The 25,769-nt window shown below is 54.7% G+C and overlaps 1 protein-coding gene across 1 annotated transcript in view; it reads left to right on the top strand.

Annotated features, from left to right (window-relative positions):
• CDH23 (cadherin related 23) overlaps positions 1-25,769 on the top strand; it is a 431,052-nt gene that overhangs the window by 251,235 nt on the left and 154,048 nt on the right. The window contains exons 13-14 of the mRNA XM_077125003.1: positions 15,409-15,558; positions 16,050-16,208. Coding sequence (XP_076981118.1) covers positions 15,409-15,558; positions 16,050-16,208 — 309 coding nt within the window. The remainder of the gene's footprint in view (positions 1-15,408; positions 15,559-16,049; positions 16,209-25,769) is intronic.

Below are 25,769 nucleotides of genomic sequence, written 5' to 3'. Positions count from 1 at the left end.
GCAGGGAAGAGGGCAACTGAGGTTCAAAGTTCAAGGGCAGTGTAACCTGAAGGGACGAGGCAGACCCTCTCTTCTTCCTCTCCAGGCCTCAGTTTCATCATCCGTTACCCAGTTACTCTAAAAAAGGAATTGAGAATGACAAGAAATTTTCAAAACCAAGGTTGACATATGTTTGCAATCTTGGTTGAAAAGTGCAGAGTGTATTTTCCTCTCTTTCGTCCCATCAAGTGCCCTGAGTCTAGTGTCACCAGAAGATGCTATTTCTGCTCTTTTCTCATGAGCAAACCTCAATTCAGAGAGGCAGTTTTCTAGGTAAGGTCACACAAGACAAAAGACACCCCATGGTTCGCTGACACGGAGGGTGGTAGGTGCCCACAGTCCTGGGGCAGGAAGAAGAAAGAGATGCCCTAGAAAGGATTCTTGCATTGGGTGGGAGATGGGAATCAATTAATTTGTTCATTTATTCAATAAATATTTGTTGAGCTCCCCTGCTACATACCAGGAGCTCTTCTAGGGGCCACGGACCCACAGGAACACAGCAAAGACCCGCCCTTGAGTAGCTTACATTCTAGAGGTGAAGACAGACAACAGAGAAAGGAGTAAATATAACAATCTCAGGTGGTGACCAGGGGCGTGGGGGGAATAGAGCAGGGCAGGGAGTCAGAGGTAGGCAGAGGCGGCGTCTCTGATAAGATGACATCTGAGGAGAGACCTTGGTGAGGTGAGGGGCGAGCCCCGTGGGTATTTGGAGGAAGAGTTGTTCCAGGCAGTGGAACAGCAAGTACAGGGGCCCCCAGGCAGGAATGTGCCTGCATGTCAGACAGTCAGGAGGCCCGGTGGCTAGAAGAGCCCACAGTGGCTCAGCAGGTAGAGTTCTCGCCTGCTGTGCTGGAGACCCGGTTCGATTCCCGGTGCCTGCCCATGAAAAAAAAAACAAAAAGGGGGGGAGGGGCTTCAGACTGTAGAACTGGAGCCATAGTAAGGACTGCAGCTTTCCCACAGAGGAGACAGGGAACTGCCTGAGGATAAGCAGCAAGGTGCGAGAATCTGATTGAAGTTTCCAAAAGAGACTTTAGCTGCAGAAAAGGGGTGGGGGGTAGAAAGTGGGGGAGGGGTGATTAGACATTAGGTGAGCAGGGGCCAAAGAGAAACACCAGTTATGAGGCAGTTAGGGTAATTCCGATGGGACCTGACCGCTGCCTGGGCTGGAGCTGGGGTGGGTGCCTGGGGAGGGGAGAGAAGTGGTCAGTGCCTGGATCTACTTTGAAGGGAGGGTCCGTAGGATTTGCTGGGCGGGGAGGGGCTCAGTGAGGAAGGGAGTTTTGTAGAGAATGACTGCAGGAGGGTGTTGGCCTGAGCAGTGAGGAGGGAGTGGGAAGTAGGGAGGTTTGGTGAGAGGAAGGTGGAGTCATCAGGTCAGCTTTATGGTACCACTGACATCCAAATGAAAATTCTAAGGAGGTGGATGGAAGAAGTGGTGTCTGCCAGGCAGCTTTTGGTGCATTTGGCAACCGCTGCGGTGTTTGATGACCGCTGTGGTGTAAACACTCCTACCAGGGCTGATTTCAAGCTACCAGTGTGACCTCAGTGGGCCCTCACAGGTCCTAGAAATTTGGTGGTCGGTGGCACAATCATAGGAGCCCAGTCAGCTCCTGTGATGAGGTGTAAGCGATGCCGTGGTCTGGATTGTATTTAAAGGCCGGAATCTAGATGAGCTCACCTAGGAAAGGAGTGTGGGTGGTAGAGAAAAGGACAGAGACCCGGGCAGCCCTGGGGCATCCTAGCAGTTCAGGTTAGGTGAAAAGGGGATGAACCGGCAAAGAGAGGAGAGGGAGCCGTCTGCGAGGGATAGCCAAGGCGGAGCCGAAGAGGAGTAAGAGTGATGGGTGGGCAGGGGGAGAGGGGAGAAGAGGTTTGCAGCCCTGGAGCAGGATTCAGAAGATGATCTGGCAGCCAGAGTGGGGGCTAGACCCATCTTCTATCCTTAGTAGGTCAATTAGCATACGTATCTGTGTTTACTTTTCTGTTCTCAGCATCTTGACTCGTTTTAATTGCTCTCATTAGGGGATATCCAATTTCCCTAACATTTGCAGAGCAGGCCTAGTAGGTATTTTTTTTTTAATCCACTTGGCACCCCCAGCCCGCTGGGTGGCTAACCTTAGAGGGATGCAGCCAGCCTGGCTGAACATCCTCCCGGAGATGCCAAAGCATCCCAAAGGGACTAGACTGCACTTAAATAAGCAGACCACGATGGTGAGGTGAGAGGTGGACAAATCTCAAAGGCATTATGCTGAGAGAAAGAAGCCAGCTTCAGTCTCATGGAACGATTCCATGGTGCTCTCAAGAAGACAAAACTTGAGTAATGAGGAGTGGAGAACAGATCAGTGATTGTAAGGCTCGGGATGGGGGGAAGGTGATGATAAAGGGGTAGCATCAGGGGTCTTGGGGAGCAGGGGAGCTCTTCTGTATCCTGACTGCAGAGGTGGTAACACAAATCTATATATGTGTTGAAATTCATAGAGCTGTACACCAAAATATTGTCAATGTTACTGCGTGTTCATTAAAATTAAATGATGTTACCGGAGGTGCTCACCCCTCCCCAGAAAAGAAAGGTGAAGAGAGAGGGGTCAGCATGGGCAGCACCCTTGTGGGCTTTTGGACTCAGATAGCACCAAGCTTCTCTCCACTGCCACTTAATTCAGCAAGTATGTTGTATGCACACACACACCCTGAAAGGGGGCTGGAGGGCCTGGAAGACCGTGAGTTTAAACCTAAGATCAGACACTGACGACTTTCAAGCATGAATGTGGTATTATCACACTTGAGTGTGAGCATGGTGTGACATCATCAGAGCGGCGCTGCAGGCTCGTTGGTCTGGTCCTAAGGAGGACAGGGCTAGAGGCCAGGGGCGATGGCAGGGAGCATGGACGGGCAGGGACGGGGCGTGAGGTGGGGGTCTGCTGGCATGTGGGGTCTGTGGGAATGGCAGGGTTTGGGGTTGAAGTGATGCAAGGGACAGGAGCCTGGGGGCGCAGGTGGGGGCAGGACTGGAAGGAGGAAAAGACGGCAGGCTTTGCCACCATCTGCCACCACCCTGACGGTTCTTCCCGGTTTCCTCATTACCTTAACTTTGTTCCTGTTTTGAATGCCTGCCACTCTGTTTCTTTCTATTTCTCTGTCTCTCCAAGTCTTTATTTCTCTCTATCTCTGACAGTGTCTGCATCTGACCATTTCTCTCTTCTGTCCTCCCCATTGTCCCCTCTTTGTCCGCCCCTATCTTCTCTCCGATTTTCTTCTCACACCCCACACATTCACAGATAAACATGCACATGCAGTTCATTCATCCATTCGTTCATTCATTCATTCATTCCTTTGTCCATTCAACCAGGAGTTATTGGGCGGCCAATGTGTGCCTTGGAAGGTGTGGAAGTGTAGGGAAGAGGCGACTTCACACACCTGGGCGGCTGTGCTGGGGTCTGACTTTTGACAAGGGCTACTGGATGTCCAGGGACAGCCAAGTAACAGGTGGGACTGTGACTAGGCCTGGCTTGTCAGGTAATTCACCAGTTCCCTGGGGTATCTGCTGGTCTTTATTCACCAGAAGAGCACCCAAGGCTGGGCAGCTCCTTCTGGCAGAAGGGCTAGGTAGAACTGAGAGGTGAAACCACGCATATCCCTCTTGGCTCCCAGGATGCCAGGACACCAGTGCATAGTCTCTTAATGGTATCAGGCTCTGCACTCTGGACCTCCCAAAGGCAACGGGATCCCTCATTTTTAAAGGTGGCCCAGAGAGGGCAGAAGTTTGCCTGAAGTCACAAATTAGACCACTCCAGGGGCTCCCAGGGGCTCTGTCCTTCTCTGCTCACCCGCTTTGGCCCCCTCAGCTCCTTCCCTGCCTCCCAGAGACTCAGAGAAGATGAAGTGGCTGTTGGAAGAGGGGCAGTAGAATACAAAGGGGTATGTTTAGTGCCTGGCAACACCCCCCTCCCTATTTCCATAAAGTGGTCAGATTTCTTTGCCTTGCCACACATTTCTCTCTGTGGGAACAAGGAAAGAGTTTCAGCTTGGTAAAGAGACAGAGCCAGGCAGCTGCTGAGTGGGTGCGAGGCCCAGCAACCAGCCCTGCTCCCTTCCCTTCCCTGCTCCTGAGAGGCCCGGGCAGAACACAGAGGGCTGGGTGCCCCCCTCACCCAGCCCTGGGAGGGCCCACCCTCCGCCTGCCCTAGGAGAGGTCCTAGAGGGCAGGGTGGAACAACTCCTGGGATGCATACCCATTCTTGCATTTTGAGCTCCCCTATCCTTCCTTTGAAAACACTTCAGCTCTCTGCTCCAACCCCAGCTGTAACTCCCATGTGGAGTCTGCCAGTGGGGTGAGGGGAGGAGACTTTGGGGCAGATGTGGGGGTGAGGTCCCAAGCTGGTGGATTCTGATGAGATGTGAGGACCTTAAGCTTACAAGTGGGGCCGTATGAAAGTGGTCTGGCTGGGAGGCATGCCAGGGGTTGCAAGGTCCCCTTGAGATAACTGTATTTGGTGGAAACACTCTAGGAAGCATGAGCTGCCTCTGTCACCTTGGGCAGGTTCCTTAATCCAAAGCCTTTGAATTCCACTCTCCCCACCCCCGCAGCTTTCCCCATCACACCGCTGGGCAGGCTGGGCAGGTCGGCTGGAGGGATGTTGGTGATGCTTTGAGCAAAGGGCCTGGCACGCAGCAAGAGCTCAGCACACAGTCGCTGCTATTGCTACAATTCCTGTTACTGTTTAAACAACGTGAGTGAATCCGGGAAGGCCTTCTGGAGGGAGCAGGCTGTGTGTTTTGAAGAGAGAAGGAAGCTTTCCAAATGGGGCAGGTGCTGTCTGAACAGAGCTTCATGCCTGAGGGAAGGAGAGAGGGGCAGGACCTGACTCCTCTAGAGTCTCTTTTTTTTAAATAACTTTTTTGAGATTTGATTTACATACCACACAATCCATCCATTCAAGTTGTCCAATTCAGTGGTTTTTAGTGTATTGACAGACACGTGCAACCATCACCAACTGTCAATTTTGGAACATTTTTATCATCTCAGAAAGAGACCCCCTTTAGCTATCATCCACCTAACCCCGCTGTCTCCCCGCCCCAGCCAACCACTAGTCTGCTTTCCATCTCTGCAGTGGGGAGGAGCCAGTTCTCTCCCCTCCCGCGTGGTGTCGGTGGGGTCCTCAGTGTCCTGCAATAAAGAACTTGAGCCTCCTAGGTCCTCCGTGGCCCCTCTGCCCTTTGCCCATGAATTAGCAGTCCAAGTGGATGGGGGGCAGCAGCCCCTGTCTCTATGCGGCTGGAAAGAGAAAGGGACAGCCTGTGGGCCTTCCGCCTAAGGCTTGCCCTTTGGCCACATCCACAGGCACCACAGACAGAGTCTAGTCCTCCCAGACTCCCACTGAGCCCAGTTCATTTCTGTAAGTACCTGTTGGGCTGGTTGCTCTGGTCCCTAGAGGTATAGGGAATCCCACCATGAAAAGCCTCAGAGCCAGAAATGGCTATTTTCTTAGGGGGTGGGTGGAGGGGCAGAAGGGATGAGGCCAGGGGGGCCGGTTCCAACTCTCAGGTGGGTAGTTAATTCTGCTGTATCTTGTAGTCACAGGTGGCATCCATGTCCCCCAGATGGGGCCTACTCAGAGCACTGGTCCCCAAGGCTGGGTCAGATTGCATCCATCCTCACTGGCATGGGACCAGCTCCTTTGTGTGGGTGCCACACATAGGTTGGAGTCTGGGAAGTCTGAGCAGTCTTTGGGGAGCATAGAAAGTGAGCTGTTGGGGGTGGAATTAGATGCTTAGAGCCCCTTACTTTCTATCAGATACTTGACCCTATAGCCACATCCCTGTCTACAACTGGGCAGTAGCTCTGGCTGACCCTGTTGGGCTCTCACAAACATGCCAGGTAGAGTTGAGGACCAACTATCCCGCTTAATCTGAGACTCTCCAGGTTTTAGACCCGGAAATCCCACATCCTGGGGACCCACACAGTTCCGGGCAAATCAGGACAGTTGGTCACCTGGGAGCAGCACCCATCATCTGTGCTGCAGGTCTGAGAGGTGACCCACCCCCAGGGAGGGGAAACTGAGACTCTGAGCCACTGGTGAGCAAGCAAGCCTGGGATGCAGTAAAGGAAGAGACCGCAGGACTGGGCTACGAGCCATGTGACGTGGACTTTGCTCGGTCCCCGGAGTTGGGACTCTGTGCCCAGGAATAGGAGGGGCGGGGAGCAAGGAACCAGGCCACAGACAGATGGTTGGTGTAGCTTGGCTCTGAATGGGTGAGATTCCACCGTGCACTGGGGCAGTGGGCTGCAAATTAGGAAAACAGAACTCAGAAACACCTGTCCTTCATTTACCTTAATGCAAGTACTCAGTGCCAGCGATTCATTTCCCAGGAGAGCTGGGGCTGGCTGCATGGTCTGCTGACCAGATCGTTTCTGAGGGAGGGAGGGGAGGGAAGGCGTGCGCAGATGAGGAGCACCTGCCCACTGTGGCACCCTGTCCTGCAGATGGATAATACACACATTCCGGGGATGAAATTGACCGCTCTCTAGTATTCTTTCTCCCAAAGTGCCAGCTGCCAATTGGATTGAATTAGATTTCACAGGGGGTTTTGCAATACATGGAATTCACCAGCAAATTACTCTTAAAGAGGGAAAATCAATCATTTGGAGCAGAGATAAGCTGAAGGCAAGGCAGCCTCGGATTGATCCCGTCTGTGGTCTGTGCGAGCGTGTGTGGAATTCAGCAGATTCCTGGGGAGCGGAGGGAGGGGGAGGTGGCAGAGTCGGACAGGGCGGGGGCGTGGGTCGGGGGGAGGGGCAGAGGAAAAGGGGAAATCAGAGAGGAAAAGGCAAGAAAGAAGGCAGAGGAGAGAGGGGAAAGTAAAGGAGAAATAGAAAAGAAAGATGAAGAAGAACGAGAGAAGGAGGAAAGAAAAAGGTGAGCGGAAAGAGAGGAACAGAAATAAGGGACAGAAACGAAGGGGAAAAAAAATGAGTGACAGAGAAGGCAAGGTGAGAACTCCACAGCTGTTAATGAGCTTTAAACACCCCGTCCAAGTTCCTCATTTCACATATCAGGAAACTGAGGCCCAGAGAGAAAGAAAGGGCCTGTCCCAATCACACGGCACGGAGTGGCTGAGAAAGCAGCTTCCTGCACACGGGCCCTGGCAGCTCAAGGGCCAAATCCACAGAGGAGCTTGGAGGAGGGCTGGGGGGGGCGACAGCGGGAAATGAGGGCAGCATCCTTCACCTGGGAATTTCTATGAAGGTACCAGCATCATTTCCCCCAAGTTTCTGCAACTTGGAAGGTCTCTGGGGGGTGAGGTGGAGTTGGGGACAGAGGCGGTGACCTGTGAGAGCTCTTCCCACTGCCCACGGACCCCCACGCTGCAGGGGCGGCTGGTGCAGTGGGCGTGGACGGCTGTCCCGGGGAGGCAAGCAGGGGGCAGAGACACTTGGTGCCCCCCTAAGGTGCAGGAGGCCGAGGGAGGAGGAGGTGGGAGAGCACTGCCTCCTGCCAAGGTTCTCTTTGAAGTGTCAGGTTGGGGGTTAAGTGGGAAAGACGGACAGAGGAGTGATGGAAGAATATGTCTTTGGTCGAGTTTGATTTTTTTAGTTTTTATATTTTTTGGTCACTCCGTAGCATGGACTAGACCAAACGAGAGCGCAGTGGAGGAGGGAGGGAGACCCATGCCCCCTTCACTCTCACCCCTGCACACATCTGAGCCTTTGCCTTCTCTGCCTGCCCCTCCTGCTCTTGGCCAAGGTGTGCAAATCAGCCTGTCCTCAGGGTAACCTCTTTCCTTATCCCCCCCTTTTTAGAACAGTAAAGCGCTCCTGTATCAGCACTCTCTCTGTGCCACACACTTCACTAAGATTGTGCAGCTTACCCACAGCAACCCCCTCAGGTGGGCTCGATTGTTCCCATTTTACGGATGAGGAAATTGAAGCTCAGGGAGATAAAAGAGTTTGTGCAAAATGACACAGGACTGACTTTAGAGGCTGTGCTTTCACCCTTCACCCTTCAGGGCTTCCCACTCTGCAATCTAAATCACTGGGTCTCTCCCTGTCAGGCCTGGGTTCTGGACGAGGGCGCTGTGGGGGGGCCATGCCCATGGGGACCCATCTCTGCATGCCCGGTGCCCAGCCTCTTCCTGGCTCGAGCTGAGGGTCTCTTACCAGGCATAAGGCTCGCTGGGCTCCCCGTGCAGGGTCCTGGCCCTTCTTTCTCTCGCCTCCCAACTTGCCCCCAGCCCCGCCATCCCTGGCGCAAGGATCATTTTGGTCCTCGCTCTCTTGCCTGGTCCAGTCTGCCTCACACCACCCTGGTCCTTCCTAATCTTGCTGAAAGGAATTTAGACCCCTCCAGGGGCACACTGAAGTTCACAGGGTGGGGCGAGTGCCCCTAGCTTTGGAGGTACGAAGGATAGAAACCTAACCCATCCTAAAGGACAGCCCTACCATCAGGGAACTTCCTGTCTCTTCAGCAAAAATGACACAATTGATGTGTCGCCCACCAAAACGTGATGGGATGAGGTGATGCTGCTCCTTCGTTTTATCCTCCTTTTTCCCCTCTGCTTTGTGGATGAAGAAACCGAGGCTCCAGGAGAGGAAATGAGCCGCCCAAGGTCACATAGCTAGGACGTGTTAGAGCCTGTCTCCCACCGGCACTCGCAAACCTGCATCCTGTTTCCACTCCATCGTAGCTCTGGACACTGACCCAGATCCTAACCTGAATCAGAAAGAGGCGGTGACGTCGAGGGGTGCACAGTCGCTATCCGCAGGGACGAGCCAGAGCTACTTCAAGGGGGACGAAGGAGGCACCTGCAGACCTCATGTCTGGGGAAGGAGTTCGGGGGCCACGGTCAGGCCCCCCCCACCCTTTGGGGGAAGTGTCAGTGCCAGGAGCTGACCACGGGAAACCAGGCACAGGCTCTCGGGGAGCCCAAGCTGTCCCCAACCAAACCCGCTAGCAGGTGCCTGCCTGAATCCACAGCCACTGAAATCCCCAGGCAGGGTGAGGTGAAGCCTCGCAACAACTCTGCAGTGGGCAGGGGTGGTAGATATGTCATTTAACAGCAGGCACAGATTATATATATTTTCCTTACTGGTGGCAGACTGGTTCCAGTTCCCTGTGTGGTTGTCCTGGGCCCCCATCTCACACCGTGCACACAGTAGGTGCTCAGGAAGCCATCGGCGGCGGCAGCTCTTCCTCCCTTGTTACCATGTGATCTTCTTCCCATGGGCCGTGGGGTGGAGATGAAGGAGCGTGGAGAACCCTCCAGAGAAAATTGAGTTCAGAGAGGGCTAGCGTGTTGCCCACGGCCTCACAGGGAGCTGGCAGCAGAGGGAGGGACAAAAGCCCAGTGCCTGCCTCTGCAACACCATGCTGACCTCAGGCCGAAGAGACTGGAGGCCAAGCTTGGTGCTGGGCCTTCCTACTTGCAGCACCCGTGCCCAACGTGGGTTGCACTGGACATCCAGGTAACAATTGTTAATCATCAGAGCAAAGAGAGATGGTAAAACTGAGCCTTTCAGGGCTGAATCAAAAAAAGAAATACAGCAGGTGAGAGCAAACAAGGGGAGGCTGCTGGAAGAAGGGGAGTTTTGAGCTGGATTTATGAATGAAGGAATGGAAAATGGACCAGCAGAGGAGGCTTCCAGATGAAGGCTTTTAACCAGTAATTCTCGTTCCTAAGATGGTATCAGAGTTTCCTGGAGGGTTTGTTGAAATAGATTACTGATGGCAATGTTAAATTTTACCCAAGCTCTGTGATCCTGGGGAAAAGTGTAGGTTAAGGATTCCCCCATCCTTTGCATTCTGGAAAACAGCTTACTGCAGAGAACTCCCCTTCTCCACGTGACTTTAGATAAGACTCACAGATGCCCCCCTGGTTTACCTATGACAAGGCCAGACCCAAACCCTCCACATTCCTATTCTTTGTCTCATCAATAATTAACAGGTATATTGGTTCCCGCTGATCAGTGAGAACAAAATGCTAACCTACCTTTGGCCAAGCTCCTTCCTCTAGACCCCTGAACTTTGTGAATGGAAACAGCATCTCCCAGAAAATAGGTTGCTTCCACATAAAATATCCTCAGATCTACTATTTGATCATGCCAACCTTTCATCAGGCTCATCGCTTCCCATACCTTGTCCTTTCCTTGCTATAAAAGAAAACCCCTTTTTCCTGACACTTGAGACACTTGCAGACCTTAAGTTCAGAGCATTCTCTCTATTGCAATACTCCTTTCCTCCTTACAATAATCCTTTTGAATCAAGTCTCTCCTTACCAAGTCCAGGTTTGTTTTCCACTTGACACTGACCTCCTTCTATGCCCCATCGAGTTGAATGATTCAAAAGGCTGGGGTAAGAGGCCTGAGAATTTGCATTTCTCTCAAAGAGACCATGCTTTGAGAACCACTGGCCGGAGCAAAGGCGTGGAGTGGGAAAATGAATTAATGATGCGGCAGAAAGTGACCTGTTCTGCGAAGGGACCATGTAGAGGAGACTGTGAGATTTGTAGGCCTCCCTGCCTCCCACCTTGGGAGCTATTTTAAGGACTTTGGGACTGATTCAATGGGTACAGAGGAGGAGTTTCAAAAGAAATTCAGATGTCAGAGCCACCGTGTCAGAATCTTCGGGGGTAGGGGCCCAGGCATTCAGAGTTTTTAAAGCTCTCTTGGGGTTCTTCATTTCACTGTGCATCCAGGGAGGAGAACCAAGGTTTGGCAGTGGGTCTACAAGTGGGGCACTGGGACTGGTAACATCAGCCTCATAAGGGAACTCGGTAGAAATGCAAATTCTTGGGTGGCACCCTGATCCAGTGAATCAGAAATGCTGAGGGTAGAGCCCAGCAATCTGGGGTTTCACAAACCCTCCAGGTATTCTGATCTACGCTAAGGCTTGAAAACCACTGATACAGAGCAATGCAAGGGAAGGAGCAGCTCTGAGAGAGTGGAGGAAAATCGACCAGCAAGATACGGTGCATGACCAGCTGGAAAGAGCCAGGGCTGGCGCTGCAACAATAGTGTACAGGCCCAGGAAGAAACTGAGAGATGGAAGCGATACCCGGGAACGTGGTGCTGAGCTCAGGGCTGGTCAGGCTAAGCACCCAGTGGGAGCAGGTGCTTCTGGAGGGACAAGCCCTCAGGGGCAGCTTCCTGGCCCCCTCTGGGGTGGATCTGGGGTCTCAGGGAGTGAGGCCTGCTCCCTTCTTGATCTGCTGCCAGGGGCTGTAAGTTCACTCAGACCCAACCCCACAATTTAGACCCCAGTGCTGCTGTCCCAAGACCCCAGGGCCACCTTCTGGTCAAGTCCCTCAAATGCTCTGCCTGTTCCTTCTAGAAGCTGTCCCGAGGGCCAACTCTTCCTTGGACTTGGTTTGTGCTTGCCAGCGATTCAGGGAGTTAGTACTAACCCCTATTACCTGCTGCCTCACCCGGGGGCCTTTTATAATGACAATTTTCATGACGAGCGTCAGGTGACCCCTTACACAGAGCAGGAAACTGAGGCCAGAGACTTGCTCAAGCCACACAGCTACCAACAACACATTTGAACCCAGGGCCTAAGCTCTTAACCACTGTCTCTTCTGGCCTGAATCACTGCCCCCCTCCCCGCCCCTACCCCACAGCAGGGCACGTGGCTCCGAAGAGAAAGGTGGGAGTGCCTGGAGTACTCCTCCCCATCCTTGAAATGGCAAAAGCACGGCCCCACGGAGGCCAAGCACCTCTCCCAAGGTCACAGAGCCGGCCGAGGGGAGGGAAACTGGGACGCTGGAGGTGGGAGGGTGGGACCCCGCGCCCCTGCCTGTTCCTGGCTGGGCCCCCCCTTGCCCTGCTCCACTGCATGGTGGGGTAGGAAGGAGGCAGGAGGCCCTCCTGGAGCCTCTGAGGGGCGATTTTGTTGGGAAGGGAGATAAAGAGGAACATCAAAAGGTATCCCAGCGTGTGTGGAGAGGAGCCCGGTGGATTAAATTCCCCTCTAGCTGGGAGAGGCGATGAGAAGGCTGATAGCCGGCGGCCGCGGGTGCTGGAGCCGCGGCACTGCCCACCCCCCACCCCCACCCGGCTGGGGAGCGGCGGCTGCCCCGGGGAGGCCGGCTGAGAGGTTCGACTTTCCTGGCGGGGGGAAGAACACATCAAATCACTTCCTGCTCCCTGCCGGCGCCGGCGCCACGCGGCTCGCCGCGCTTTGCTCCTGGCTGCAGAAGCCCGTCCGGCCCTCACGGGGCGCCGCGCGCCAGCCGAGGCCGCGTTATCAGCTGGCTGCCAGGAGCGGCCGCCTCACCACACTCAGCTCCCCTAAACTGTTCCTCTGGCCTCCTGCCCTAGAAGAGAAGGGGCGGCTTTGAGAGGTCAGAGCAGGCACTGCCTGGCAGGACAGTCCCTCCGAAGCTCCCAGAGCCCGCAGCCCCGAGCCCACCCAAAGGCCGTCGGGTTGGGTACATGACCCGCCGTTGTGTTTTCTGCTGTTTATTCAGAGCGTCTCAGGAGCTGGGCCCTGTACAGCCATAAGCTTGCTGAATGCTCACAATCCCGTGAGGGACAGGGGTCGTATATGCATTATTTAACCGCGGGCCCTGCAATGGGTTGACTCAAACCATTTATTGACTCCTGGTTTTGAGGCTAAGTCCAGCATCAAGACGTCATCAAGGCAGTGCTTTCTCCTGGATGGCTGCTGCCGCCCTGGGCCCTGGGCCCCTCAGTCACGGGGCAGCCTCTCCTGGCCTCGCCCTCGTCTTCCAGGTTCTGCTGACTTTCGGATTCTGGCTGCTCCTTCTGTGTGTGGTTGTGGTTGTGGTTGCGGTTGTTCTGTGTGACTTTCGCTCTGCCTAGAGAGGACTGCAGTGATCCCGGTATGAAACCCGGCCTGATTCACCTGGGCCGCACCTTCACTGCAGTCACACCCTGAAGAGGTCTTATTTACAACGGGTCCGCACCCACAGGAATGGATTGAGCCTAAAAACACGTTTTTCTGGGGTACATCGCTCCACACCTCCACACCGATGTTGGGGGTGTTTCCTGCAAGGGGCTCTGCCCAGGCTTCTGGGAGGAGAACAGAGATAGGGCCTCACCCCTCTGGGCCGCTCCTGCTCACATCCATCGGGGAGGCCAGCCTGGCCCCTCCTCAGGCCTTCTCACCTTTGGGCCCTTGCACCTCTTCCTTTGTGTCCTTCCCCTCCTCTCAGTGGGGCTAGCAGACCTCTGCCCTCCCCACACACACCCCTCCCCAGGACCCCAGAGGCATGGCCTGGGAGGGGCTGGCAGAGCAGGATGTGCTCCTGCGGCGCCCTCGGCCCCCGTCCCTTCCCCTGACCCAGGACCTAACTGTGTTCTCTCTGGTTCCTTCCTCCTCTCGAAACCTCTCCGGCTCCTTCTCTCTGTCTCATCTCCCTTGACTGACCGACTCTGCTGGTAGAACTTGGTAAGTGAGCCTGGGGGGCGGATCTGGGCTGGGGTTGGCAGGGGGCTTGGCAGCAGGTGTGGCTCAGCTCTTCCCACCCACTCTTGGCCTCCTTGGGGCGTGCGGTCGAGGGGCCAAGGTTCAGGGGAGGGAGAGGTGGGGGTGTCATCCGCTTAGAGCTGTCACACTCCACCGGCTTTGCCTATTAGTGCCCCTTCAGGCATTTAATTGGTCCCCACCACCAGCTAGGATGGATTCCACACCAGGGAGGACTGGAAACTCCGCTCTTCGGCCCGGCCGGAGGAGCTTTACCCCAACAATGTGCAGGGGACAGCTCCAGGCCCGGGGCTCTGAATACCCCACTCTTTGCCTGGACCCCAGAATTGGCAAGAGGGGACTAAAGAGTCTCAGCTCCCACCTGCTCTGTTCAAACCCTGTGTGTCAGTGACAGGTCTGGGCCCTGCCTCTAGGCCCTGAGAAAAGTCCAGAGGTGGGAAGTGCCCTGCTTTTGCCACTTTATAAAATGAAAAAGCCTCAGGAGCCTGATGGGTAAATGCCAGCCCACTTCACTCAGCACCCGCCTTCACGCGCCTGTGGGGCAGCGCCAGGGGCCGGAGGACGCGCCCTCGCGGGACCTTGTGAGTTCCGAGGCTGCGTGGAGGGGATCGCTTCTGGAGTGGCAGTGCAGCCCTGAGTGCAGTGGACCCTGAAGCCCGACAGGGACCCTTCCCACCACCACTGGGCCCAGGGTTGCCTAGCCCCCTCCTCTCCCTAGAGACACGTCCCAGGAGGGAGCCAGCCCCTCGGCAGTCCCTGTGCAGCCAAGAAGAGAGGGTGAGCTTTTGCTAGCCAGGGCTCAGCAGAGAAGGCCTGCGCGCACGGAGGGGCTGTGCGGCTGGGGTCGGTGTCGGTGAGGCAGCGCTGAATGAAGAGGGTGTGTCCTCCTGGTGCTTACAGTCTGGACAGGAGCGGGTGGCTCAGGCCAGTCACCCACCGAGCATCTGCAATGGGGTCAGGAGGAGGCTCTCGGCCCCACCCCCGGTTGGAGGAGATGGGGAAACTTGGGAATGGTTGCTCCCCTAGCAGGCAGGAAGAGGAGGGTGGGTCACTTTCCAAGCAGGCCAGACTCTGGGAGCCGGGGTGCTCCATCTCTCATCTTCAATGGGTGGCCCCTTGTTCTGATGAGGGATTTCGGTGACATGGAGCCATCACACCTTCGTGTGAGGAAGGATGGGTGGCATTTGCAGGGTTCCCATGAGCCCGGACATGCTCCTGGTTAGAAAGGTCAGAGACGACCAGCTAGAGTGGACAAGGGCCCTGGGACGCGGCAGATCCCCGAGGGGTGTGGCAGCCCTGTGCTGGGCCCCCTGCCTGCATTCTCCAGAGCCATCCTGGGCTGCATAGTGCGGGTTATTCCCATTTCATGTGTGAGAGAACCAGTGCTCTCCCTGGGTTGTGTTCCAGACGGAGGAATGGAGAGAAGCAGGGAGCTGCTCTGGCCATCATATCCAAGCCTATCCTCCCCATTTAATGACTTCACTTCCCTCCAGTCCCTCCCAGCCCTCTTTCCTCTTCTTTCTTCCCTCTCCCTGCTGTCTCCTTGCTGGCAGGCTGCTCCCCAGTTGGGTGACTGGGCAGAGGAGGGAAGCAGGAGCTAGAAAATTAACCAAACCACCTCGAAGGGATAAAGTGGGCATCCAACAGATGGTGAAGGCAAAAAGCACTGGAGACTTCCCAAGTGCCTGGACCTGGGCATGAGGGGGTCAGGAAGCCCAGGCTGGGACCACCGTGGGGAAGCCAGGACCACCTGGGGAGGGGTGCAGACAAGCCCCTGCTCCAGCCCTCACTCCTCATCCTCCCTGCTCACCAAAACAGCCCCGGACCTGACCCCACTGGCCCCCAGTGCCCTCTGCACCTCCACTCACTCTCCAGACCTTGGCTCCCGGTGCCCTGCCGAACGGTTTCTTTTCCATGCCTCCCCCAGGGCCTGAACAGCATGTTCGAGGTGTACCTGGTGGGAAACAACTCCCACCACTTCATCATCTCCCCCACGTCCGTCCAAGGGAAGGCCGACATCCGCATCCGCGTGGCCACCCCGCTGGACTATGAGACTGTCGACCGCTACGATTTCGACGTGAGGCTCCCTCACCTTTTTCTTGGGCCGGGTGGGAGGACATCAGGAGAAGTGGGGGTGGGACACCCTGCCCCTCCCCAGGCCCCCTCCCCTCTCTCCCCAGCCTTCCCTGGGGAGACTCAAGGAAACCCACTGAGAGATGTCAGGGGCTGGGTTGAGCCTCCTCTTTTCAAGGGGGTAAAGGAAATGTCCAGGAACTGAGGGGGGGTTTACCAGGTACCACCACAGCATCAGGGGCCCCATCAGCAGCCTCCAGTGCCCATCTCCTGCCAGTCCAGCCCCCAGAAAACACCCTTCCCAGCAAAATCTGTGGCCACCCCCAGCCCTGTGGAGCAATGATGAAAAGACACAAAGGGTTCTGCCCCTGAGAGGGTCAGTGACTCAGGACAGCTGCTCTGTGTTGGGACTGCAGAGGCCCGGGGAGCACTGATGGGGATGAGGGCTCTGGGTGCATGTGGGACCTCGTCCGGCCCCCTGCTCTCCTTGCCCAGCTCTTTGCCAATGAGAGTGTGCCCGACCACGTGGGCTATGCCAAGGTGAAGATCACCCTCATCAACGAGAATGACAACCGGCCCGTCTTCAGCCAGCCTCTGTACAACGTCAGCCTGTACGAGAACGTCACCGTGGGCACCTCTGTGCTGACAGTCCTGGTGAGTCCCCACTCCCTTCCAGAACCATTGAGCTCTCTGGGGCAGACTGCAGCCAGGCAGCCGGTGAGATTTTGGCCAAGGAGTCTGGGCAATCAGGAAAGGGGGGTCCCCCAGCCTCCAGAGTGCTATATAAAGCATCTGGGGCTCTTCCATGATGGGGCTCTGTTGGCTGAGACAATATGGTGGAAAAGGGCCAACCTAGGGGAGGATGAGATTGGGCTGAGGGCACTTTGGTTTCCTGCCTTTTCTCTGAGAAGGACTGAGCCTCGGTGGGCCAGGGGTCCTAGAAGCCCCTTTTAATGGGTAGGGCAGGTGCCAGCCATCTCAGAGGAGGATGACCCTCCCTATCTGAGGACAGGCTCTGGAGAGTGCTTGCCACCCCCCACCCCACCCCCGGGTTCCCTTGACCTCCCAGGATTCATTCGTGTCAGTCAGGACCATCAATTGCAAGGGACAGAGGAGAAACCCAGCTTGAAGTGGTTTAAACAAAAAAAAAATATTGGCTCATGCAACTCAAAAGTCTAAGTGTAGACTTCAGGCATGGCTGCATCCAGGCATTCAGTTGAGCAGAACTCCAACTTTAGTACTGGCTTCATGTCAGGTGTGTGTTGCTTGAGAGAGGCACCAGCATCTCTGGGCATACATAGTACCAATTTCTCAACCTGAACAGGAAAAAAAAATCTAATTCAATAGTTCCTGAAAACCTGATTCCCTTTGGTCTGGCTTGGTGGAACATTCTGGAATTCATCATTGTGACTCTGTTATGCCAAGAATGGGTCATCTTTCCACCTGCGCATCTGGGGGTTGAGGTCAGACCAATCCCATTCTGAGATTCTGGGTGGACAAAATTTGGGGGGACACTTTTCAACCCAGGATGGATACTGAGAGGTCAGAGCAGTAGCTACCAGCCACACGAGCCCACAGTCTTGCCCATAATAGGTGCCCAGTGAATATTAGGGTATTTAACTCACTGCTGCCTCCTCCTGCCCACTCTGAGTCCCCGCGGCCCGAAGTCTTCTCTTCCTTCTCTTGATCCATCCTCACTCTAAGCAGAGATATTGCTGCCTGCACCAGCCTCCCTGCTCCAAAATGTGTTTACTCTACAGACAGATGCTATGAAACTGTGTTGAGCCCCCAGGCCCTTCCCATCTGACAGTTATTAATATTTCAAACAGATGTTTAGTAGTCAGGCCGTCAGATGTAAACAATAAGTGCTGCTGCTGTTTTCTTCTCCCCTTGCAATGCCTAGCCCCTGGCTCCACCAGCCTTTACCAAGGTGCCCCAATAAATCACCTGGTGCTTGAGGGCCCAGGACCTTTCCCCAGCCTGTCTGGGCCCAGCCGGAGAGCAAGGGCCAGAGGCTCTGACCTTCTGGATCCGAGAGCGTCTTCAGTCCCCCCACCTCTGAAGGCCAGGGTGAAGGGCAGCCAAGCAGCCTGTGCTGCAGGGGCCTCATGGGGGAGGAGGCCCCATCTCCCACGGGTCTGGGGCCACATGGCCAAGAATTCAGGTTTCAGGTCTAGGCTGGTACACGTCAGGGGACTCCTTCCTGGCATTCTCACTTTGCAGTCTCAAGTTCCCACAACCCGGGGGGAGGATTTGGGAGAAGCCCACAGGGCAGGGGTGGTCTGTAAAGTGTGGGAAGCAGACAAGTCATGGCTGGTGGCCAGCTGGTGGCACCAAGGTCAGTTGTATCAGGCCCAGTCCAGTCTGGGATTGGCAGTGCAGGTTAGGCTCTGGGGAAGGTGAGGTGAGGACCTCAAATCAGGTCCTGCTGTGGACTCTCCCACCTCTCCAGTCCCTCTCCCAAGTCCCACCCAGGTGTTCAGCAGGTGGTCTCTGCCCACTCTGGGGTTTGTAGAATTGTGCAGATATGAGGGAGGTATTTCACCCAAACCACATTCCTAAAACAACTGAGTCCCTGGAATCTGATCCCCACAAGGGAGAAAGGAGATTTGCCCCAACCTGGCCCTAGAAATGGGGTAGCCCAGCTCAGACTGACCCCTGGTGGGCCCAGGACAGTGTGGCCAACGGCCCTGAGAGCCAAGGTCTGTTAGTCCAACTGCCCACACAGTAGAGCCTGATTGTTGGCCACAAATTTAAGAGGGCAGAAGCCCGAGTTCTAGTTCTGGATCTGCCACTGCTCTGCCACCCCCTGGGCCTCAGCCTTCCCATCTGTTAAATGAGACACTTGGGCCAGGCCAAGGGCGACTAAAGGTGATTCTACTGGTCATTAGAATCACCTGGAAACTTTCTAAAAACAGCAATGCCCAGAACCCCCTCCAGAGATTCCTTTTCATGAAATCTGGGGGAGTGGGATCCAGGCAGTCAGAATTTTTTTAAAGAAACACTTCAGATGATTCTATTGGCAAAGCTCAAGTTAGAGGAGCCCCAAGGTGCCCTCCAGCTTGAAAGTTCCATGGGGACTCCCCCACACTTGGGTTTAGGGCTTAATGGAGCAGAGCAGCTTGCACACCTGCTCCCAACCTGGAAGCCGGTAAGGAGGAGGCAGCTCCTGGGTCAATCCCAGGGGCAGGAACTGCACCAGATGCAGGTCAACTACTAATGATTCAGCCTCCGCCAGTGCTAAACCCTGTACTTTCAGGCCTCTCATCCATCAGTGGCCCCCGCAACCCTGAGAAATGGATATTAACCCATTTTGCAGATGAAGAAACTGAGGCCCAGAAGCCTGAGGCATGAAGGTGGGGTTTTACTACAAGCTTCTGGTGCCAGTTTGGTATTTCTCAAAGGAGAAGCTTAAGAAACTGAGGGAGGGCTAAAGAGGTGGGGATTGAGCCAACATACTCGATTCCTCTCCCAGATCCCCTGCTTTAGCAGTTGCTGGGCAGCTCAACCCACCCCCAGCTTTAGCAGTTGCTGGGATAGCAGACAGGAGGCCCAGCTGCTGGTGTCAGTTGTTACATGGATGCTGAACAAATGTTCAGTGGAGGGGAGAGGGAAAGGATCCTGTCTCCAACCCCACAAGGGGCAGAGGCTGAACAAAGATGAAAAAGTGCACCTGCCCCAGAGACCAGAGCTGTTGGCATGGGTCCTATCCCACAGCAGGGGTTGGGCCAAGCTGGGCTAGAGTGCCACCCTCCAGGCAAGGCAGCGCTTCATTCAGTTAATATTTATTGGACACCTTGTGTGTGTGGAGGTGAGTGCGGCAGACACGGCCCTGTCCTCCTGTCCTCCGGGGGTGGGTGCCTTGTCAGAGTTGTAGGCAGGATGATGCGGGGAGGAGGAGAGACCAACAGGGAGGAAATGCAAAAGCTGAGAAGAGGGCAGGGTTTAACCCATCACGCATCAGAGATGGGCGAGGATCAGGGCTGGAGGGAGGTTTGGAGGGCTTCTGAACCGCAGAATTGTCTCAGAGTATTCAGGAAACAGCCCTTCGGCCCTCCGCCTCCCCAGCACTTTCTCCCAAGGCCACCCCAAGTAAACATACAATCTACGTAAAAATTCATGTGCTTGTTATAGTCAGTCCAGGCAAGCCTCCTGGCCTCTCATCAAAATCATGGCTACCCCTAAGCCCTTCTTAGCTAGGAAGCCAGTTTTCTTTTTTCTTTTTTTAACACAGAACAGCCCAATGAAACAACTGTGGGTGGGGGGAGCCGTTTAAAAAAAAAGAAGAAGAAGAACCCAAATTTTTGGAAAAACAAAAATAGAACATGAATTTTGCAGTTAGGTTGTCAAGGATCAAATCCTGGCTCTGCCGCTTACTAGCCAGTTAAGTTCTTAATTTTTCTGTGCCTCAATCTCTCGTTTGCAAAATAGGGATAATAAAAATAATACCTGCTTATAAGGCTATTGAGAAGATTAATCAAATTAATATGGTACAATGCTTCGAGCTGTGCCTGGCACGTAAGAGGCACTTCTGGAATCTTTGTCATGGTTGTTACTGTTATTATGATTTCTTCAAGGGAAATTTCTCATGGATCCTTACATATGTATAGAAACCAGCGACAGTGGAGCTGGTGACTGGGGCTAGGCCCAGGACGCTGGAGTCCTGCCCCCCGGGCCACCCCTCGGCCATCACACATACTGTTCTGAGGCCACTGATTTATGCTCACACGCATCTGTCATTTTACCACTGGGCACGTTGAGGCCCAAGTTGGTGGCAGGGCAGGACTAGAAATCAAGCCTCCGAGCCCCAGCCCACCCTGCCTGTTTCCATCTGACTCCAGGGACAGATTCGAGCTCCCTCACCACACTGTGTAGAGTGATAAACTTATAAAACTCACAACCCCCAAGAGATGCATGAGGCAGAGAACATAATGGATTCCAGAATGGTTTAGATGTGAAAAGGTCCCCAAACTACGTCCAGAAAAGTCGCGATATGCTGAAACTTTATCAAGTGGAGAGGGACCCAGGCCCCTTGCAGCTCCCCTTTTCACCCACACTGCAGTGTTTGCCTCCTACCAGTGTGGGGAGGATTGGGGCGGGGGCGGGGGTGTTGGGCACACACTGCTGGTACTTGTGTTGATTTTAGGTGACACAGGGAAAGGCGTTCTTAACTCTAATAGCGGTTATTTATGTTTATAGCTATGTTCTTTTTATGGCAACTGGCCCCGGTTTACTACTTGTGAATGATATACTGTCTTTTATAGGATAAGTTTAACTTAGTAAGAAGTCAGCTTATTTAAAGAGAATTGCAAAGTAAATAATATTACAAGTGGTTCCAAAGATGGCAAAATTCACGACTTTGTTCTATAAATGCTGAAGTTTGGGAAACATGGATGTGGTGACAAGGACTGCCATTGTGTAGCCAGGAGCCGCTGGGCACCAGTTCTCCTTATCCTTGAAAGCAATCCCTGCCTGCCTGCCTGCCCGCCCCCAGGAGCTGCTAAAGGGAAGGGGTTGTTGGGTGTCTTGGGTCGGGTCTGGAAGCCGTGCCTGAGGACAGGCTTCGTGTGCAGGTGATCTCTTGAGAGCATGTTCTCAGGAGGAAACTGGGGGAGTGTGGGAGCAGGGTCAGGCAGGGAAGGAGCTGGGCAAAGAAGCAGTTTGCAGAGAATTATAGCCTCAGCCTGACCCCACAGAGCGCTCTGGAGAGTAAATTGCACCACAGAGCTGTGGCTCCGAGGAGAGGGGACTGAGCCGGGGCTGCTCCTGGAGCGGTGTGGGCGTAACCAGGCATGAAGACTCCTGTGAGCCGAGGGCAGCCCCCTTGAGAAGGGCTCGGGTGTGAGCTGTGGACAGCCAGCACCCCTGAGCTGGGGAACAAGTGCTCCCTGGGGAAGGGGATTGGGGCGGGGCACAAAAGCAGCCGCTACATTGTCACATGTCCCAGATTCCCCTTCAGGCAGTCTTGGTCAAAGAGTCTATTCCTTGGGAGAAAACTTGGAGAGGGCAGTAGGAGGCCACCAGCTTCCATGCTGCAAACACTCACAGCCGTGTTAGCAGCAAGGGGCTTTCCTGGGCACTGGGGCGCCTGTCGTCTGCCATTGCCTGGGGGTCAGGAGGAAGCCTGCAATTTGGCCAGAACTCTGCTCGGACTTGGGGGAGGCACCTGGAGAGGGTGCACACCCCTCCTCCCTGTGCCCACCTGGCAGTGAGCTGAGAGCCCTGTGGTTGGGGGGCAGTGAGAATAAATGAGGGGCAGGCTGTTAGGGCCACACTTTGAACAGAGCATACCTGGGCTTGAGACCCAGCTCTCACACTTACTTACTGTGTGACCTCGAGGAAACTACATAACTTCTCTGAGTCTCAGTTTCCTCATCTGTAAAATGGGGATGCCTATCTCTGCAGTGGTCGTGAGAATTAAGCCTTCAATGAAAAGCATCTGCCCAGGGCTGGCCAGTTAAACCTTCGTGATGAAATCCTCTTGCAGGAGGACCACGTGCCTAAAGGAGCTCAGGCCCTAAAGTGAAATTGTGTAGACCCTGCCTTTGCTGTATGCAAGCGGGTCTTCCTGTCTTTGCTGTATGCAAGCCATCTCCAGGAGTCTTTCTTTCCTCATCTGCAAAATGGGCACAATAGTGCCGAAGGTGGCTGGAAAGAGAATGTGGAATGATGGATGTGACAGTAGCCCTGGATAGCTTCCTCCCACCACCTTCTGGTCTCCCCAAGATGCTTCCAGAGAGCCCCTGTTAGGCAGGCAGCAAGGCTCCTGGCCATCCCACCCCACTGCCCTGCCCTGCACCCCAAGGAGTCAGCCAGGAGAGCCATTCAACCCCAGGTCTCCATCATCCCGCTCCACCAGTGGAAATGCGTTTTGCTGTAACTGGGGCTGTAAGGACCTCAATACTTGGGCTGGAGGAGGTGCTGCCATGGTCCAGGGGACAGGGACAGGAGACGGCTGGGCCCCTTCCCTGCAGCTGGCATGCCCAGGCTGGTGGTGACAGCACCCCCTACTTCAGCTTCCCCGAACCACTGTGATACTAATGGCTGGTCCAGGCCAGGTGACAGGTCACAGGAGCAGAGTCACACCAGGCGTGGGGAGGGCCCTCGCGACAGGCTCTGCCCCAGCCTTCAGTGCACATTAAAACATTTTCCTTTTCTTCATAATTTTTTCCTGACACAACTGCCCATGAAACATTTTAATAACATCTCTGAAAAGGTCAGGCAGAAGGAATTTCACAGTCCCTGCGCAAACAGCTATAACTTCAGTCCCTCCCATGGCAACGGAGGCAGAGGGAGTGGCTGACCCTGGGCCTGAGTGGAGAATGACGGGGTGGGGGAGGCCCCCTGGGTTCAGGTGGGTCCTTGGACAATCCCCTGAACCTCACTGGGCCTTAGTTCCCTGCTCTGTGACCTGGAGAAGATACCGGTAACAGGGCCCTACCTGGGAGGGTCTGTCATGAGAAGTGAATGCAATGATTCATGAAGGCACTCAGCACAGAGCCTGGCCGAGGGGACACATCGGGAAATGTCCGTGAGACGTGCCGAGCTCTGGCCGAAGCTTCACGGGAGCACCCGGCTGGGACAAGGACCCCAGGCTTCGTGGCATGGCTCTGCGTGTGGCAGTCGTGTGACCTGAGAGAAGTGCAGAGGGAGCCTCGGGACGTGTGTCCTCTGTTACCAAGTGAGATGATTGGGCCAGGTGCCCTTTCCAGCTTCCCCTGGCTCCATGAGGCTGTCATTCCAGCTACTCTGCCCGAGAGGACAGGGGAATCGCTACTGCTGTTTAGGTTCCTTCCCAGCAACATGGGATCTTTAGGCCTGAAAGCCCAGAGCGCCCTTCTGGGAGGCTGTGGGTGAATTAGCAAGCTTAGCACCACCCAACATGCCCCCTGTCCTGCAAGGTACCCTCTGCCCGACACCCGTGTCTGGAGCCCCCTGGCCTGCCCTGTCACCCCCACCCCCAGCCTCTCCCTGAACACCAGATGGCTTCCTGAGGCCTGCGCCTCCCTTCCCTAGATTGTCCTCCGCATCAAGCTCGGGCCCCTCTCCCTGTCCCAGTAACAGAAACACCCCTGCCATTGTTCATTGTTTCCTTTCCCCCCCATCAAGTGCGAACACCCCTGACCCCAAAGGGAAGAGTGTGCTGGATATTATTGTCTCGGGCAGGCCCTGCGGTGACCACCGTGGAGCCTACAGAAGTTAGCACGCAGCGTGCCTCTTCCACCAGCCCTCAGGCCACAGACCCCTTCCCCGGCTCTGTGCCAGCCGGGACTGCCTTAGATGGAAGGCTCCAGGGACTGCCCCCCCCCCCCCCCATGGGCCTCCCCCAGTGCTGGGAGCCTGCGGCTGGCCCCGCAGGGGTGGTCTGGGAGCCTGCGGCTGGCCCCCTGCTGTGGCCTCGGGTCCTGCTCCCTGGTGACACCACTCGCCAGTGACTGCATCAACTCCTACAGGAGGGAACCTCATCTAGGAGCATGGCTTTGAAACCAGAGAGACCTAGGTTTAAATCTGGCTTTGCCACTTGTGGGGGATCTGTCCCTGGGCAGCTCCTTAGTTGTGCTCTCACGCTCAGGCTCCAGAGTTCACTATGGGGATAATAATAATAATTCTGTCTGAGTTTGCCAAGGCTGCTGTAACAAAGTTGCCGCATAAATTGGCTTAAACAACAGAAATATAATATCTCATAATTCTGGAGGCCAGAAGACCACATTCAAGGGGCCCGCAGTTCCATGTTTCCTCTTAAAGGGGAGAAGCTGCTTCACACCTCTCCCCTGGCTCCTGGTAGGTAGCTAACAGCCCAGGGCATTTCTTGGCTTGTGGCGGCTTAACCCAATCTCTCTGTCTCTCTGTGTCCAAGTTTCTATCCTTATAAGGACACCAGTCATACTGGATTAGGGTTTGCCCTAATCACACTAACTAATAACGTCTGTGAAACTCCTGTTTGCATATAAATCCACATGCACAGACCCAAGGGTTGGGACTTGGATATGTCCTTTTGGAGAATGCAGTTCAGCCCACTAACCAATACCTGTCCCTTGATTAAGAGAGATGGAACATGTGAAGCATTCAGAATATGAAAGAGTGCTAGCTAAATGAAGGCTACTGTGATTTTTATCTACCATGAAGTTTCCATCTTACTCAAGGGGCAGTGGAGCTTCTGGCTGTACTACCTAGGACCCCAGGGCAGACAGAATGTACCCTGAGTTCCTGAATTCCCTGCCTTTGGGGCCATCTTCCTTGGACCCCAGATCCTTACACTTGACAGAGTTCTTACCTATGCCCAGTCCTGAGAATTACAGGCTTAGCCTCAAGATGCTTGCTGTCTGTCTGGGCAGACCAGACACAGAGAATGGTTAAATGACGGGGCAGAAAGATGATCAAGACTTTTAGCAAGGAAGCACACAACAGATGCTACTGGCAGGGCTGGGTTCATGGACGTACATCCTAGGCAGTCCCACTGGTCCCTGGACTTAGAAGGGCCCACACTTGGTTTAATACCCTGCTGTCACTGTCTTGAAGTTCTTACTAATTTTTAGAACAAGGGCTTTGCAGTTTTATTTTGCACTGGACTCTACAAATTGTGTAGCCAGTCCTGATTATAGGAGTTTTAGGATTCTTTGCTCCATGAAATTCAGTGGTTCTCTGTTGTTTTCACCCCTCCCTACGTTCATTCAGCAGACGCTCAGGAAATGCTTACTTTCTGTCATGCATTGGGCGAAGTGAGCGCATAGTGGAAGCAGCCCCTGTGCTCATGCAGCCTGCTTCAGTCCCCATCGCTGTGTAAGGTACCACCCAAGCTTAGCAGCGAAAACGGCAACTGCGTTTATTGCACCCATGGACTCTGAGGGTCAGGAATCTTGAAAGGGCATAGCAGGGCAGGGTCTTCTCTGCTCCTCGAGGACGGGGGTGTCTTGAAGAACGGGGGCTGAAGGAACCACTTCACGGATGGCTTCTCCCCTCTCGGGTCTGGCGATGGGCTCAGGGGATGGCGACCAAGCACCCACGAGTGGCCTCTCCACGTGGCCTGGGCTTCTCGCAGCCTGGGGGTTCTGGGCAGGAGCGTCCCAGAGGACATGTCAGGAAGGCAGGCGTCCCAGAGCGGAGGGCCTTTATGTGACCCAGCCTCGGAAGTCACCCAGCAGCATTTCCATGGAATTCTGTTGGGTACAAGTGAGTCCCCAAGGCAGGTCCAGATGCAAGGGGAGGAGACATAGA

This window comes from Tamandua tetradactyla, chromosome 13, assembly GCF_023851605.1.
Source record: "Tamandua tetradactyla isolate mTamTet1 chromosome 13, mTamTet1.pri, whole genome shotgun sequence".
Classification (NCBI taxonomy): Eukaryota; Metazoa; Chordata; class Mammalia; order Pilosa; family Myrmecophagidae; genus Tamandua; species Tamandua tetradactyla.
This window is presented reverse-complemented; position numbering and strand designations above follow the sequence as displayed.